The sequence below is a fragment of the Hordeum vulgare genome, chromosome 5H (genome assembly GCF_904849725.1).
Source record: "Hordeum vulgare subsp. vulgare chromosome 5H, MorexV3_pseudomolecules_assembly, whole genome shotgun sequence".
Classification (NCBI taxonomy): domain Eukaryota; kingdom Viridiplantae; phylum Streptophyta; class Magnoliopsida; order Poales; family Poaceae; genus Hordeum; species Hordeum vulgare.
The window spans coordinates 446034032-446051044 of record NC_058522.1 but is presented as its reverse complement, the minus strand read 5'-3'; the positions used below and the strand labels follow the sequence as shown (position 1 = coordinate 446051044).

Genomic DNA, 17013 nt, shown 5'->3' with positions numbered 1-17013 from the left:
TATATAGGTTGACCTCATTTGATTACCGGAAATTTTTCGAAATTACCGGGAATGTACCGGGAGTGACGAATGGGTTCCGAATGTTCACCGGGGGGGGGGGGGCAGCCCACCCCAGGGAAGCCCATAGGCCTTAGGGGTGCCGCACCAGCCCTTAGTGGGCTGGTGAGCAAGCCCAAGAAGGCCCCTGCGCAGGATAAAAGAAAATCAAAGAGAAGAAAAAAAAGGGGAAGTGAGAAGGAAGGGGAGGACTCCACCTTCCAATCCTAGTTGCACTAGGATTGAAGGAGGATTCCTCCTCCCCCCCTTCGGCCGACCCCCTTGGGGCTCCTTAAGCCTCAAGGCAAGGCCCCTCTCCTCCCATCTATATATACTGATGTATTAGGGCTGATTTGAGACAACTTTGCCACGGCAGCCCGATCACATACCTCCACGGTTTTTCCTCTAGATCGCGTTTCTGCGGAGCTCGGACGGAGCCCTGCTGAGATTAGATCACCACCAACCTCCGGAGCGTCGTCACGCTGCCGGAGAACTCATCTACCTCTCCGTCTCTTTTGCTGGATCAAGAAGGCCGAGATCATCGTCGAGCTGTACGTGTGCTGAACGCGGAGGTGTCGTCCGTTCGGCACTAGATCGGAGCGGATTGTGGGACGGATCACGGGACGGTTCGTGGGACGGTTCGCGGGGCGGATCGAGGGACGTGAGGACGTTCCACTACATCAACTGCGTTTATTAACGCTTCTGCTGTGCGATCTACAAGGGTACGTAGATCTGAAATCCCCCTCGTAGATGGACATCATCATGATAGGTCTTCGTGCGCGTACGAAAATTTTTGTTTCCCATGCGACGTTCCCCAACAGGCGGGGCAGCCATGCCAGCCAGGGAGTCGAGCGGTCGCGAGGCCAAGAGCGGGGAGGCCTAGGCGTTCGGAGCGGCACGAGCCGAGAGGACGACGGGTGGGGCGGCCGGGGCGGCATGGATGGCAGCGACGGCGCCCGAAGCAGAGGCCATGAGGCGGCGGCGGCATACGAGACGGAAGCGATTTAATCTAACCTAATGTGATATCATATAAAACAAGGTTTAGGTGAAAACTGCTCGACACCAATACAAATGTGGTTATCTTATATATATATAAGAGGTATACAGTCTAATAAATTTTTTGACTTAGGACAAAGCTGAACATTTCTATATTTTGGAACAGAGAAATTAACAAGTAAAATTTCAAATTGTGGTGCGATTCAAGTTATCTTTGTCATACCTTCTTTTCCCCTGATACATTATTTTTCTGTGGTACGATTCAGATCCTCAAATAGCAAGAAAAATGCAAATTATGCAGTACAATTCGGGGGAGAACTAGGCCCTAAATCTCAGCAGAGAAGTGCTAGGAACTTCCTTTCTGAAGCTGTACAAGAAAACCGCACGGGCGGAAGTTTCTGAAGTATGCACAGTCTCAACAGATTCTACTTGAATGCTAATAATCCGGCAGCTTCCGCAGGATGGCGGCGGCGAGCGCGTCGGTGAACTTTCGGTCGCCGGTGAGCTCGCGGGCCATCTGCTCCACCAGAGCCGCCCGGAACTCCGGCGACGCGACCTCCCGGCACACCTTCTTCAGGTCCGGCTGCGCCTCCCCTGCTGCCTCGACCACCTGCACACCTCCCCCGTCCTTGGTGAGGTCCAGCGTGATGGTCGGGCCGGAGGAGTTGATGGAGATGGAGCACGGCACCGGGCCGCCGCCCCCCGCCGCGCAGCTCGGCAGCTCGCCGGCCCGCGTGGGGCGCGGGTGGTTGTGCTCGCCCTCGTACGTCGCCTCCACCATCGAGCTGTCCTCGGCGCTTCTCTGCACCTGCACCACCATGGATAGAGATTAGTGTCAGAACATAAGCTTCTCAGACCGCACAAGCACAAGATGCTGCTGCTGCTGCAGCACAATGCTCGTCGAATTGGGCGGAGTTTGTACGATACCTTCTTCTTGACAGGGCAGGACGGCGCGAAGGCGCATCGGAAGTAGGCTCGGGGGGAGGGGTTGTCCCGTGTCACCTTCTGCCCGTACTTCCGCCATTGATACCCGTCTTTCACAACCTTCAGAATTCAGAAGCAATCGATCTCGGTGTAAGTACAGTTGCCATTGTTTTCAGCTAAGCTTTGATTGAATTGATTTGGCACTTACGAGGCTCGTGTCCGATGGGTCGATCCGGGTGCAGACCCTCTTGACCTTGATTCTCCGGCAAGTGCCGTTGCTCAGCGGGCTCTCGACGTCAACATGCTCGGCCTCGACCATACCAGTCATCTTCTTGTCGCTGTTGCCATCGCCGGAATCCGACGTGTCCATGCTCTCCCTGCTCCTTTTCTTGCCCACCGGTGATGTCGGCGACGCGGCGGTGCTCGCGGGCTGCTCGCCGTCCCCTTCGGGGCTGTGTCGCGCGAAACTCTGGTTAGCGTACAGGTAGCCGATCATCTCCGTCAGCCTCCGGTTCTCCTCGCTTACCTCCGTGAATTTCGCCTCCATCATCTTACTAGCCTGGAAATCCCCCACATTTCGAAAATCAAATCCAGCACCTCGAGCGCGCGAAAAGCGGGAAAGAGACGGAGTGACAAACAACGGAGTGTGGTTGAACGGTTGCATACCTCGCCGTTGGTCATGGAAGCTGCTCTGCCGCAGGGTGAGCTAGCAATGTCAGCTTGGGTTCTCATTCCGGCGCGCCTCGCCGGAGACGGCTCGCGCACCATGGGTAGCCCGACCATGAGGTCGAGGCAGACGGGCGACCACCGCGCCGTTTCCATTGATCAGCAATTACACGGGCACGACCCTGCAAACTTCCTACCACTGTGAACCTGAGAGGCTGAGACTGCGATTACTATGCTGAAGAATCAACCAGGAGCTCGAGTCATCTGAATGCCTGGCATCCCCAAAGGGCCGGTAGATATAGCGGGAGGTCGGGGGGACATGTCGTTTGGACGGAGCGGGACGCCGCGGTCGCGTGGGAAAACGGGGGCGCAGTTGTCAGACTGGGTCCGTGGGTCGTGCCATTATTGAATTCGACGTAGTACGTTCGGGTAGTGTCATGCCGCAACGTCAGCCTTGCCCGCGTCATACTAGCAAGCTGCAAGGTGCGGTCGCGGTCTCTGCATCGCTTTTACAGAAAAGGAGGTTAAATCCGACCTACAGTTATTTTTATTAATTATTTTAATGAAGGTACGACAAACATTAAGCTATATGAAGTTATCACTCACACCTATAAACATGATAATAATTAGTGTTCTCATTATTCATATCAAATACTGATGTCATCATCGATCCATCCCTATAACGTATCCGAACAACAATCGATGCAGCAAACCTAAATCGTATACCACTTGCGCAACTTTTAGAAATCCTCATCATCATCGAACCGTTGTCTCATCTTCAAGAGAGAGATCTGCATCACCCTTGTCAGTCCGTTCATCCGTCAACGCCACCACGAAGCCCAACGACGTCATCGCCATGCGCTCGTCCATCCTGACATGAAGGCTCCGGAAGATCTGTCGTGCGTACCACCTGCCGAGCAGGCATGACATAGCGTAGCAACTGTCGGTCACGCATGACTTGGCATCTCCACAGAAGCCCCGTTGAGACGAAGCCACTCCACCGCCTTCCTGTGTCTTCCGGCGCTACTCCAGAAGCGATGCTCCAACAGAGACACGACACCGTAGTGTCGCCATCGTGCGATCTGAAAGACCAGATCCTAGGGGTTCCTCGGGGCAGCACGAGTTGGTCAACAGTGGTTACACGACGATGTCTTCATCAAGGTAATGAAGCAGAACGCCGCCATCGCCTAACATCGGTGCGGTTTTCACCGGTAACTATGTCTTCCCAACTCGCAACCGGGACTAGATGACGAATCTCGAGATCCAACCACCCAGCCTCAGGCCGACCACCTTCGACACAGGAGATGACCGCCATTTCCAGCTGCACCGGCCAGAATATATCTGATCGAAGGTGCCGCCGAGCAGTCCACCAGGCGCTCAACGCCGCCGCAGATCTGAAGCCGGATGACGCATCGCCGCAGCATAGCCCGTCACCGCCACCCGAACCAGGCCACCCGCCGCACGCAGCTGCCCGTGACCGGCCTGCCCGACGTGCCTGCAGTCGCCGTCGCCTGAGGCAGGGCCGGCCACCGTCGTCGACGATGCAACCATCGCCATCGCTCCGCTAGATCGACCATGCCTCCGCACGTACAGGGGGCCCGCACCACACGGGAGAGAGGGATGTCTTCGCTACCGCCGTCAGCTCCGAGCATTGCCTGGCAGCGTCCCTCGACGGTGAAGGAGAGAGGGGAGGAGGGAGCGCATGCCCTCGACGGCTGGGTTTGGGAGCCGCCCGAGTCGCCCTAGAGGGGGCGACGCGAGGGCCTGATGTTTCCTAGGTTTTATGCCCGACTCATGGCCAAATTCACTGTTTTGACATTTTTCTGAATGTTAAGCCGGATCTGACCCTAGTGGGAAAAAATTCGGACCTGACCCTTTTGTTACCAGTGGACCCCTTGTCGGTAGGCTATAACAATCTACCGCCGAGGTCCGTGGCGGTAGGTTGCACGCCTATCGTAAAAAGAATTCTAAGTTGCAGATACAGTGCGTGCGCATACCTACCGTCGGACGCCTTGGCGGTAGGGTTACTTTTGCTACCGCGAGCCCTTTAGCGGCACGTCATTTTCCTACCGTCAAATGACGGTAGCAAAAGGGTTAGATTCATTTTTTTTCCTTATAGGAATCGGATCCGGTTTTACTTTAGAGAAAGGGTTAATACAGTGAATTTGGCCCGGACTCGTTTGTTTGTATGTCTTGGAGGAGCTACTGCGTCGTGTGACGAAATAGTACTGTGTAGATGAAATCGAGCACACCAACACAAAACACACGGTGGTCCTCGCAAGAATCTCGTGCAGTGAAGGGGCGTGGAAATGATGCACATAATGCGATCATACCTGGCGCCTCGTCGTCTGAATAATTCAAATTGTTGATGAAGTGCTTGTTCCGTTCAGATTCTAAGTGGCATATTTTTGCACGAGAAGGGTGCGGAACTTCAACGATTTCTTTTAGGCTATCTTCTCTAACATGTTTCTACAACGAGAGCATGCCTCCGAAATTAGCGGTCCGTTCAGACTGTTTTTGTGCTGCGAGATGATAGTAAGAAAGTTCTCAACTCAGTAGTAAACCCCCGACCTGTACAGTAGTACTCCATCTTAGCCCGATGGTGACTGCAGGGAGATCTAGTTACTGAACTTTGCCTTGTCTCGTACGGCGTGACCCGATGCACGACTCCAGCCGAGAGAGGCATCACCGTTCTGGCACGGTGGTGACCGCATGCGCCCTGCGTCAGGGGGAGTATGTCATTTGCTTATGTAGGAGCTGGAGAGAGAGAGAGAGAGAGCGCTGGAGAGAGAGAGAGACGCGTCGTAGCTTTGTCAAGTCTCGGCGGAAGTCTTTCTGGATTCTGAATATACTATTGACCTGGAACTAATTGAAGTCGTCGGCTGTTAATTTTCAGGCAGGGGAGAACCCGTCAGATTACTTTCGGACGAAGCAAAATTCTACCACGAAGAGTGCTACGTGTCCTTTAGAAGGAAACAGGATGAATGATTTTCTTTTTCCTGATGGATGAACGACTTTTTAAAGCAACATACTATGTTTCGTGTATTGCTGCCGTAAACTCATGTTTACTGCAGGGAAAACCTCCGTTTGCCACGCGAACAAGTTGACCGTGCGTGTCATTTACCGGTGGGACCCATGCACCGTTCTCTCCAATCCACTCATTTTTTGGAGAAACATATATTTCATCCTTTTCGGTGTATAAGTCATCATATAAAAACTAAAAAATACTAAAATACCTAGCCGCGTTGCATTAATTTTTACCTCGTTTTTTTGCTTTTAATATGAATAAAACAATAAACTAATAAAAGACGTGGGACGTTTATGTCTTTAATGACTTGAGACTAACTAGCGTGACATGGAGTGATCAATTCATTGCAATGATATTAATTAGCAAATTAACATTAATTTCTTTCATTTTTCTCTCAGTTTTGGTCGTGGTGTACAACCTAAGATGACTTTTACACCGAGACGAAGGAAGTAGTGAATCTTGTTAAAGTGGGGCGTAAGTGAAAATTTAAGACTAATATTCCACATGTAACCATGCAAAATAATTAGGGGAAGAAATCTTTATAATTTGTATGTAAATTCTACATAACTAGGGTGTCATAATTGGTAGTTGAATACTTGGTATAGTATCACACAGTTGTTAGTATTCACGATCACCAACAGCCTAATTGGCCTAAACATACCTCTAGCATTTTCTCCTTTTATTTGACATTTTGACACAAAAAGAAATCATTGAATGCCTACAACGAAACACCTAAATTTGTTTGCGTAGGCCAGTGTTCTCCTAGCCGTCACCATAGATCCAATTGTCGCCCCTCTGCTCCACAATGTCTACTTCGGTGTCGCAGAGCGGAGAGGAGATAATTCTCTTACTTGCAAGTTCCTTTTGTGTCGTGGTGATGTCGCTTCGATGGTTCTGGTGATATTTTCTCGAATAAATGTCCTCAGGCCACAACCCCGTCTCGGTGACGCTTTGCGTGGTTGTTGCTGAGGAGCTGGTGGTTTTTTCCTCGCAGATCTTCATGGATGACGAGTTAGTTCTTTTTGTATTTTGTCGATGGGGTTCCTTGGCCGTCGTGTGCGATAGCACCATCTTCTTCACCAATTCACTCTTTCGAGCCTTTACGGGCATGGCTATTGACATGATATGACGATGCTGGCATGCCTGCCTATCGAGGTCGACGCGGTGTCTCGCTAGTATTGCGTTAATTCAATGATGTTTTGTTCTTCGATACTTCATTGGTTGAATTTCTCGATGTTAGTCATAGTGGCGAGAGCTGTGGTAACACAACAATGATGAGTTTGTCTATGATTTGAACGAGAACCTTAATGCACATGGTATTGGTTGTAACTTTCACTTCAGCTAGTTCCATTTCTGTGTCTGCAGATTTTACTTACCCTATTGTCTTATCTTACCCTATTTCACATGTACTCTACTTCGACACAATGCCGCCGTCAGGTTAACCAAGTAAGAGGAATTCTGATCGAAGAGCAGCACTAAAGAAGCATGCTAGACTTCCTACAGAGTCAGTATATCGGCTGATAGCTATAATAACCGTCGATATGGAGATGACTGAAAAGGCTGCACTAGTAGAGTCACCATCCCGCCTACAATCGACATAATGGTTGGAAATATGCCCGAGAGGCAATAATAAAGTGGTTATTATTATATTTCTTTGTTCATGATAATTGTCTACTATTCATGCTATAATTGTATTAACCATAAATCCCAATACTTGTGTGAATACATAGACCACAACATGTCCCTAGAGAGCCCCTAGTTGGCTAGCTCATCGATCAATAGATGGTCATGGTTTCCTGATCATGGACATTGGATGTCATTGATAACGGGATCACATCATTAGGAGAATGATGTGAAGGACAAGACCCAATCCTAAGCATAACACAAGATCGTGTAGTTTGTCTGCTAAAGCTTTTCTAATGTCAAGTATCATTTCCTTAGACCATGAGATTGTGCAACTCCCGGATACCATACGAGTGTTTTGGGTGTATCAAACGTCACAATGTAACTTGGTGATTATAAAGGTGCACTACAGGTATCTTCGAAAGTGTATGTTGGGTTGGTACGAATCAAGACTCGGATTTCTCGCTCTGTGTGACGGAGAGGTATCTCTGGACCCACTCGGTAATGCATCATCATAATGAGATCAATGTGATTAAGGAATTAGCCACGAGATGATGTGTTACGGAACGAGTAAAGATACTTGCCGGTAATAAGATTGAACAAGGTATAGGGATACCGACGATCGAATCTCGGGCAAGTGTCATACTGGTAGACAAAGGGAATTGCATACGGGATTGAGTGGATCCTCGACATCGTGGTTCATACGATGAGATCATCGTGGAACATGTGGGAGCTAACATGGGTATCCAGATCCCGCTGTTGGTTATTGACAGGAGAGGTGTCTCGGTCATGCCTACATGGTTCCCGAACCCGTAGGGTCTACACACTTAAGGTTCGATGACGCTAGAGTTGTAATGGGAATATCCTTTCATGGGAGCATATCCTTTCATGAATGAACAATACATCAAAATATAGCTTTTTTTTTTATCTTTTTGACACCAATGTTTCACAAATTTTTAGGTGTGTGTGAATTTTCATTGTGATATGACATCACAGGAGCTCAGGGCAAAAATAAATCAAAGTCTTAATAAATATTCAAAATTTGATTTTGGAGTATTGATTTTGTTTTTTCTGCCCCAAGCTCCCCTATGTCATATTGTCATTAAATTTTGCACGCACATAAAAAATTTGTTCATCTTTGATGTACGAAAACTGTATTTTGGACTTTGTTTTTTTGCTACTTTATCGGAATTTAATGTCTACCTGTACTAGATGAAATTTTGTGCTACGTCAGCCTTAGTCTCTACAGAATAAATGCTAATAATCCGGCAGCTTCCGCAGGATCGCCGCTGCGAGCGCGTCGATGAAATTTCTGTCGCCGGTGAGCTCGCGGGCCATCTGTTCCACCAACGCCCTCTGGAATTCCGGCGACGCGACCTCCCGGCACACCTTCTTCAGGTTCGGCTGCGCCTCCCCTGCTGCCTCGACGACCTGCATGCCTCCCCCGTCCTTGGTGAGGTCCAGCGTGATGGTCGGGCCGGAGGAGTTGATGGAAATGGAGCACGGCACCGAGCCGCCGCTCCCCGCCGCGCAGCTCGGCCGCTCGCCGGCACGCGTGGGGCGCTGGTGGTTGTGCTCGCCCTCGTACGTCGCCTCCACCACCGAGCTGTCCTCCGCGCTTCTCTGCACCTGCACCACCATGGATCCCACCAAGAAATTAGCGACAGACCAGAGCATGAGCTGCTCGGCAACAGTAGATGGCCGCACAATGCTCGTCGAATTGGACCGGGATTTGCACGGTACCTTCTTCTTCACAGGGCAGGAAGGCGCGAAGGCGCACCGGAAGTAGGCTCGGGGGGAGGGATTATCCCGTGTCACCTTCTGCCCGTATTTCCGCCATTGATACCCGTCTTTCACAACCTACAGATGTCACCAGTCCCATTATCAGCTTACACGGTTGGAGATCGTTGAGCATTACTTTGATTGATCAGTGGAGGACCCATTGGGATTGTTTGATTGATTCGGCACTTACGAGGCTCGTGTCCGACGGGTCGATCCTGGTGCAGACTTTCTTCACCTTGATTCTCCGACAAGTGGCGTTGCTCAGCGGGCTGTCCACATCGACATGCTCCGGCGCGGCCGTGCGTGCGTTCCTGTTGCTGTTGGCATCGCAAGAATGCGAGGTGTCCACGCTCTCCCGGCTCCTCTTCTTGCTCGCCGGCGGCGTCGGCGACGCGGCCGTGCTGGCGGGCTGCTCGCCATCGCCGTCGAGCCTCTGGCGCGCGGCCTGGTTGCTGTGTAGGTATGCGATCATTTCAGTGAGCCTCCGGTTCTCCTCGCTCACCTGCGTCAGCTTCGCCTCCAGGATCTTAGCCTGGGAATCGGCACGAGCACGATCATGTCAGCACCTCGTTGAGGCAATGCAAGAGACGGAGTGGGGAAGGAGAAGGACCTACCTCATCGTTGGTGATGGGAGGTGCTCTGCCACAGGGTGAGCTAGCAATGCAAGCTTGGGTTCCCATTCCGGTGCACCTTGCCGGAGACGGCTCGTGGTCCATGGGACGCCCGACCATGAGGTCGAGGCAGACCGGCGCCGTGTCCATCGTCCAGCAGCAACACATGCACGCCTCTGCTCTGCGACTGTTCTGACCGGAGGTAGGTGTTGGGGGAATCAAGCACGAGCAGAGGACACTTGAATGTTTGAGAATGTGCAAAGGGCGCGGGTAATATATAGCGGGGGATTTGGGAGACCCGTTGGGATTGGGACGTTGGGCTTTGCTACACCTACGTAGAGATTCTAGATAAACTTACGTGATAGCTGACGGGAAATCGCCAAACCGGTGACACCGCTGCGAGCGAGCGGTACTCCATCAGACTTGCCAAGGACGTTGCTGACTCCCCATTTGTACGTCATCGTGTGCCGTCACGGCTGCGTGCGTCAGGGCTCACGCTACTGGCGCTTGAGAATAGTACGTACTGCAATGAATGAAGACGGAGTCGCCGTCCTTGGATGAATCTCGTGCAGGGGCTTGGAATATATCCGATCACACTACGAGATGCGTCCGAGAAAAAAGAGTATTCCATCCGACCGGCAATGTTTTCCACGAGATGGATGCCGAAGCTCGAGCCCTTGAAAAAGAACATCTTTTGTCAACAGAGAAGTGCGGTATTTTCTCTACATCTCTCGAATAGTTTTTTTATAGACAAATCAATCGAATAGTATAGCAACTCCAACCGCACGGTCCAAACGAAAGCGCATTTATTCGTATTTTATCCGTTTGGATTAACAATTGTCGACATGTCCGCTTCATTTTGTAAATGGATCGGTCATGCATCCAACGAAATGATACAAATCTTGTCCTTGCGGTCGGTTAGTATCCATTTTAAAATCACGCATTTTGCTTCGTTTCGGATTTGAACGTTATTTTTATTTTATCAAATACATTTTAATACATGCATTTTTTTATTTTTTCTCTATGAATACAAGACCAAAGAAAACAAGAACCATAATTAGACATTTTAAAAGATGTCCAACTTTCATAACCGCTTCTATTAGTTGGACTAAGATCTTTTCTATGTCTTTGTTGTTGATTTATGGATTCTTAAGCTTAACAACGTCTTTCTTTTCTTCAATGCTAAAGAATTAAACGTTTCTTTCCCTTTGGACTTTTTTTAGTCTCATCTATACCTTTAATTCTAGATAGAAGTGCACAACATCTAGCAAATTTCATGAGATCAATAGATCGATGTATTCTTCTTCCCAATACCAAAAATTGCATCCATCCTATACACAGTATTGAGCTGCATCGAATCGTCAAAGAGCAAAAGGCCGAACGAAAATCATACCCGATCATTTATGCACTTCACGAATGCCCAACCGGGGTGTTTCGGCGTCCAAGAAACGCGTCGGATGACCCACGGCGAGCAGTCGTCGCACTTTATGAACAACAAAGGTGAGCCAACAAGCTTTTGGACCAACGCCGAGCCAGGGCGGCGGCTGGCCGTGGCCTTGCCGGGGAACCTGCGACATGTCAGACCCGAGCGGTTAGAGGCGGATTGAGCGCCTGCATGTGGTACCGAGGAATTGCGCAGACCTGGTGGACCGACACCCTACCAATCCATGGTAAGCGCAATCCACTAGCGGCTGTATTCGCCAAACCCCGCTCGCAGGATGCGCAAAATTTCACCAAATCCCATTGCCGGCGCAGATCCATCACTAGGCCTCCCGCACCGGGACAAAGGTGGCACACTGCCGGTGAATTTTCTACTGGAGAGCTAGGGTGGCCGGGAGTAGATGGGTCGCCAGCCTAGGGTTTGTGTGCTTGCGGGCGGTTGAAGGGGATAAGAAGGAGAGACTCAGACGCCGACTGGCGGGCCAAGGGAAGGAGCACGCTGGCGAGGCGCGTGTCCGCTCCGTATGCACGGCGACGCAAATGACGTCCAAATTTGGGCCCATAATGGATCGCATGCGGACGAAAAATGGACGCGCGTCCGTTTCAGTCGGCGTGTTGAAGTGACTTTTTTGTTTGCGGCGATCCAAACGAACATGGACGAACGAAATGGATTGTCCGGTTGGAGTTGCTCTTATTAGAGCAAGAATGCATACCTCAAATCGTTGGGATTTATCTGTATTGACCCAAAAGGAGAGAGCCCAATGCACCGGAGTAGCAGTCATTTATCTGTTTTTTGTTCTTTTTTTACTTTTGTTAGAAACTCGAGTATAGAGAATACTTAAGAGCGTCTATAGCCAGATATTGTAAATATGATCCCTTAAACGTCCGTGGATGCACCCCATCAATGACCTGGCGTGTATCCTATTTCTCCGTCCTTGCAACCACATTCTATTATTTTTCTTCATATGTCTGCTCACTTGCACGTGATTGATGGAGAGGAAGAGAGAGAAAGAAAAAAATGAACAAAGAAAATAAAAAGATGGCCCGAGATGAGGTCGTGTTCTATGTGACGGACTGACCAGGCGTGACCGGACGCGTCCGCGAGATATGATGGTTCGCGGACAGCCCGGACATATAGAGATGATATGAGGGGTCCGGCTGGGTCACCTTTTTTCTTCTTTTTTCTATCCGGTCAGTGATGAGGCACATTCGCGAACATATGAAGAATCATTCGAGAGGTACGGATATAGATGCTCTAAGTAGGAAGAGTACATTTAGCCTGCATTAGAGCAAGTACAATAAGTTACAGTCAGCAGGCTGTAAGGATTAAAATACTATATTTTTACTAAGTTAAATGAGAGAGAAGAGGAGAGAGAAGGGAAGCGGACTCTTCGTGAAGAGCTAGCTCTATCACGTGCTCCTAGGTGCTTTGTGAGAATAAAATGTGGACCATATATGATAAAACTAGTACACCTTTCATTCTAGGTGCTTTGTGAGAATGAAAAGGAAGCGAGTACTACTTTTATCATATATGGTTCACCTTTCATTCTCACAAAGCACCTAGGAGCACGTGATAGAGCTAGCTCTTCACGGAGAGCCCGCTTCCCTTCTCTCTCCTCTTCTCTCTCATTCAACTTAGTAAAAATATAGTATTTTAATCCTTACAGCCTGCTGACTGTATCTTATTGTACTTGCTCTTAAAAATATATTAAAAATTCAAAATTTGGGGATATGAAACTTGAGTGCCTGTTGCACACGCGTGTTTAATTTCATGGAGAATGAATGCCCACGGTAATGTGAGTAAAAAATTTAAAAAAATCATATGTATATATAGAAAAAAATGTAATGTATATCAGATCGTAATTTATGCGTCGTGGATACCATGGGCCCCCGTTCATCACAAAAATGAACACAGATATACAACAGGCACTCAGATTTCATATTCAAATTTTCCATTTTTTGTGAAATTTCTTGATATTTTTTAATGATATTTTCATATAGGGGTGTGTGCACCCAAGAGCTGCAATGCATTTCTCGAAAACACCGCGAGTACATTCATGATGTCTCGTAGAACGCCATAGCATGGTGATAAGTTTTCCACATCCTTTTTTAATCATTAGAGCAACTCTAGCAGACCCTCATCCGCCCCCGACCCGCAAAATAACCGTCAAAATGCGGGTCGGGGCGGAAAAGCCTGCCCGATCAGACCCCGCATCCCGTCCGACCCGCAAAATTTTTTGGGGGACGCGGCAAATTCCTGACCCCAACCTGGGAAAATGCGGGTTTCCCCCTCGCGGCTGTGGTGCCCTGCATCACAGAGAAGCAGTTGGCGGGAGGGACATTTCAGCCCGCGCTATTTTCCCCCTCCTTCCGCCGCCGCCCCGCCCTTGCTTCCGCCCGCCCGTCGCCGGCGATTCCGGCCATATCTGCAGGCGAGCCGCTGCACCGCCCCTCTGGATCCGGCGAGAAGAGCCGCCCCCCGCCACCGCTGCCGCCGGGTATCGACCACCGCCTCGTCGCCGCCCGGGAACACCCGCCGCCGGTTAGTCCCTTTTTTGTGATTTTTGCGAGCTGTGCGAGAAGATGGAGTTGACCCCGTGCGAGAAGTTCTTACTATCCGATTCGTCCGATTCGGACGGCTCGGATGTTGAGACCATGTTTGCGAACTTTCGTCAGCAAACATTAGTCATGGCGCTTGCCGTGAAGGAGCATGAAGACGAGAACCGGAAGAGGATGCGAGGATCGACTGTCGGGCGTTTGTGCATTCCTCGGTATCGCCATCTTGGGAACGAGATGTTGATGCAAGACTATTTCGCGGATAATCCTACATATCCTCCGCACCTCTTCCCGAGAAGGTACCGAATGCGCCGATCCCTCTTTGTGAAAATTGTTCAAGCTTGCGAGGCAAATTGCCGGTATTTTACTCAAAGAAGGAATGTCGCGGGCTTAAAGAGATTTAGTGCATATCAAAAAATCTCAGCAGCTATGCGAGTGATTGCATATGGCGTTCTGGCTGACTATGCCGATGAGTATCTTCGCATTGGTGAAGATACCGCAATTGAGTCTGTGCGTAGATTTGCGAAAGTGATCATCCGTGTCTTCGGTCCTGAGTATCTTCGAGCACCCAATGAAGATGACACAAAGAAATTGATGGCATCTAATGAGAGGAGAGGTTGGCTTGGCATGCTAGGTAGCATTGATTGTATGCATTGAAATTGGAAAAATTGCCCCAAGGCTTGGCAAGGAATGTATTGTGGCAAGTCTCGTGATGCAACAATTGTGCTAGAGGCCGTAGCATCCGAGGATTTATGGATTTGGCATTGCTTTTTTGTATGCCGGGCACTCTCAATGATATCAATGTGTTGCAACAGTCTCATTTGTTTGCTAGGCTTGCTAGTGGTGATGCTCCTGCTTGCAACTACACTATCAATGGGCATGAATACACAAAGGGGTACTATCTTGCAGATGGTATATACCCTTCTTGGTGCACATTTGTCAAGAGCATCAAAGAACCCCAAACAAAAAAAAACAATGTGAATTTGCAAAGGTGCAAGAGGCAGCCCACAAAGACATTGAAAGAGCATTCGGTGTTTTGCAATCTAGGTTTGTCATTGTCCGTTGTCCTTCTCGTTTTTGGGATAAAAAAACCTTGAAGAACATCATGACATGCTGTGTTATCCTGCACAATATGATTCTTGAAGATGAGAGAAGATTGAACTTAGAATTCTTTTACGACAATGTGGGTAGCCGTGTCAAATCAGCTAAAGACGCAAACCACATTAGAGCTTTTCTTCAGACATACAAGGAGATTGAAAATGCACACACCCACTTTCAACTTTAGAAAGATCTCATTGAACACCATTGGCAAAGGGCTGGATAGTGACTTATTTTTGTATTAATTTGTATTTGTATTCATGACAAGTTTTGAATAATTATTTGTAATACGAATGATTATTGTATTATGTTTGGTTCGAATAATTCAGTTTGTTTTCGATTGTTGAATTATGTTGTATTTGATATTTGCAGACTGATGATATGCGGGAAGCAGCGGCGCAAAGAGCAGACACCGTAAAGCTGACCCGTAAAAAAAATATTTCATGAATATACTTTTTTACGAATCCGTTTGGGGGGGTCTGCATCTGTGCCAGCCCGGGCCAGCCCGCAAAAGCTGTTTTGCGGGCCGACGGGATGCAAGGTCTGCTAGAGTTGCTCTTAGAGCATCTACAACGGACATAACATATATGACCACCTAAACATCCACGAACGCGACCGGTCATTGATCGGACGTAACTTCTATTTATCCATTCACGCAATCACACTCTTTATTTTATTTTCATCATATGTCCGATCACGTGCACGTGATTGATGTAGAGAGAAAAAGAGAAAAAAAAAACAAAAATGTTCGTGGTACGATCGCGTTTTATGTGACGGACTAACCGGGCCCGACCGGACGTTTTCACGAGTCCTTATATCCTTCATATATTTAAAATTAGATAAAAGGGTTCAGAGACAGCCTGTACAAATAAGGATGCTATGAGGACTCCGACGTGGAGCTGATTTTGTAAACTCGTACAACAAAAAGTATTTACGATATATACCAGTTTACGTGATGTATTGCGCACCAGAGCCCTTGCAGAACCGTAAATACTTTTGTGTGCAGCCAGTAAACGATTTTGCTGTACGGAAATATATTATGTTGATTATGTTGATCTTTTTTTTTTCTGACGAAACTCCACTGTTGCGTACACACACAAATTTATTTCTCCTTATGTTGATTATGTTGATCTTTTTTTTTTTCTGACGAAAGATTCAGTTGATTCTCTTTGTCACGCTTGACCTGTCCTAGTGCTACCTTGCAATTAGTTTAACCTCTTCGGGTTTTCTTTGCCTTGTCGTGTACGCCGTGACCCTCGCACGACCGCTAAAAGGAGGACAAGAGAGCTATCGCGGGTGGTAGCTGTCTTTTAAATGAAAGCCTTTTCTAAAAGTACTTTTGTGTAGCTTGTTAGAAGTCTTTGTGAATGCCATTGACTTGGAACTTGATTGAAGTCATTTGCTTTTATTCAACAACAAGGGGACACGAGGATTCTCAACAAAAGAAAAAAAACATGGGGACACGAGCATTTGTGTTACCAAAGTGTGGGGCATGCATGATTCTGGTATCCGCATTTTATTTTGGCTTTCAACTTTTAAAGTTTTATATCTTTTAAATAAAGTTTTAAAATAAATTTTGTTTTCATATTCGCATTTCTCGTGTTGAGGGCTTCCAATAAGATTCATTTTAAATATGATTTGCAAATTCTGAAAAACATGCTAAGTTTCAACTCTAAAACTTAGTACAAACGGCCGATAAAATCATATTTTTGTTACCTACAACCGACTAAAATGTTTTGAAACTATATCTATGAAATTTGGTAAGAGCAAGCAAGAAAATCGTAAGCTTCAGATAAAATATCATAAGTTTCAGCAATTAAAACTTACTTCGCACCTGTGTTCAACTTAGTGTGCACTTGTGTGGGGTCCAACTATTTCTTAAGTCACGAGGCAATCGAGTGGCCAAGTAGGGCTTGGCACGCGCATGCTCCGCGCACATGTGTTCTCATCGAATTTCCGGCTCCCGTTTCAGTACTTGACTGATCCCACCGGTCAGGGATAGATACAGTGTCCGGTTTAGAGCATCTATTGCCGGACTCTTCAAATCCCCCTCAAACGTTCAAGATCGCGACCGGTCGATGACCGGATAGGTGAGAAGAAAAAAACTGGCCCAACCGAATCTCTTGTATCATTCTCGGTTGTTCATGAATCCTCATATCCATCTCAAATGTCAGAAGGATATGAGGGCTCGCGGATGGGCCCTGTAAGTCTTTCACGTAGGACGTGGTCCCACCGCGAACCATTTTTCTCTTT

At 48.2% G+C, this 17013-nt stretch overlaps 2 protein-coding genes across 2 annotated transcripts; both read right to left on the bottom strand.

Moving 5' to 3' along the window:
• Window positions 1-1145: 1145 nt before the first annotated feature.
• LOC123395907 (WRKY transcription factor WRKY76-like) lies at window positions 1146-2874 on the bottom strand. The gene is made up of 4 exons (XM_045090933.1): window positions 2623-2874; window positions 2165-2515; window positions 1960-2076; window positions 1146-1840 (listed from the first exon to the last, which is right to left on the bottom strand). The coding sequence occupies exons 1-4, from the start codon at window positions 2776-2778 to the stop codon at window positions 1469-1471; spliced, it is 996 nt and encodes a 331-aa protein (XP_044946868.1). The 5' UTR covers window positions 2779-2874; the 3' UTR covers window positions 1146-1468.
• A 5519-nt stretch (window positions 2875-8393) lies between these two features.
• On the bottom strand, window positions 8394-9894 carry LOC123399557 (WRKY transcription factor WRKY76-like). The gene is made up of 4 exons (XM_045093959.1): window positions 9670-9894; window positions 9246-9587; window positions 9017-9133; window positions 8394-8902 (listed from the first exon to the last, which is right to left on the bottom strand). The coding sequence occupies exons 1-4, from the start codon at window positions 9832-9834 to the stop codon at window positions 8531-8533; spliced, it is 996 nt and encodes a 331-aa protein (XP_044949894.1). The 5' UTR covers window positions 9835-9894; the 3' UTR covers window positions 8394-8530.
• Between the last annotated feature and the right edge of the window lie 7119 nt (window positions 9895-17013).

What these genes read in the sequence shown, in the direction of transcription:
- LOC123395907 (XM_045090933.1), bottom strand. Translation starts at nt 2,778, where the DNA reads ATGGAAACGGCGCGGTGGTCGCCCGTCTGCCTCGACCTCATGGTCGGG. An exon ending in ACCCATCGGACACGAGCCTC is followed by an intron (nt 2,077 to 2,164) that starts GTAAGTGCCAAA and finishes TGAATTCTGAAG; the next exon opens with GTTGTGAAAGACGGGTATCA. An exon ending in CCTGCCCTGTCAAGAAGAAG is followed by an intron (nt 1,841 to 1,959) that starts GTATCGTACAAA and finishes ATGGTGGTGCAG; the next exon opens with GTGCAGAGAAGCGCCGAGGA.
- LOC123399557 (XM_045093959.1), bottom strand. Translation starts at nt 9,834, where the DNA reads ATGTGTTGCTGCTGGACGATGGACACGGCGCCGGTCTGCCTCGACCTC. An exon ending in CTCCCATCACCAACGATGAG is followed by an intron (nt 9,588 to 9,669) that starts GTAGGTCCTTCT and finishes GCCGATTCCCAG; the next exon opens with GCTAAGATCCTGGAGGCGAA. An exon ending in ACCCGTCGGACACGAGCCTC is followed by an intron (nt 9,134 to 9,245) that starts GTAAGTGCCGAA and finishes TGACATCTGTAG; the next exon opens with GTTGTGAAAGACGGGTATCA.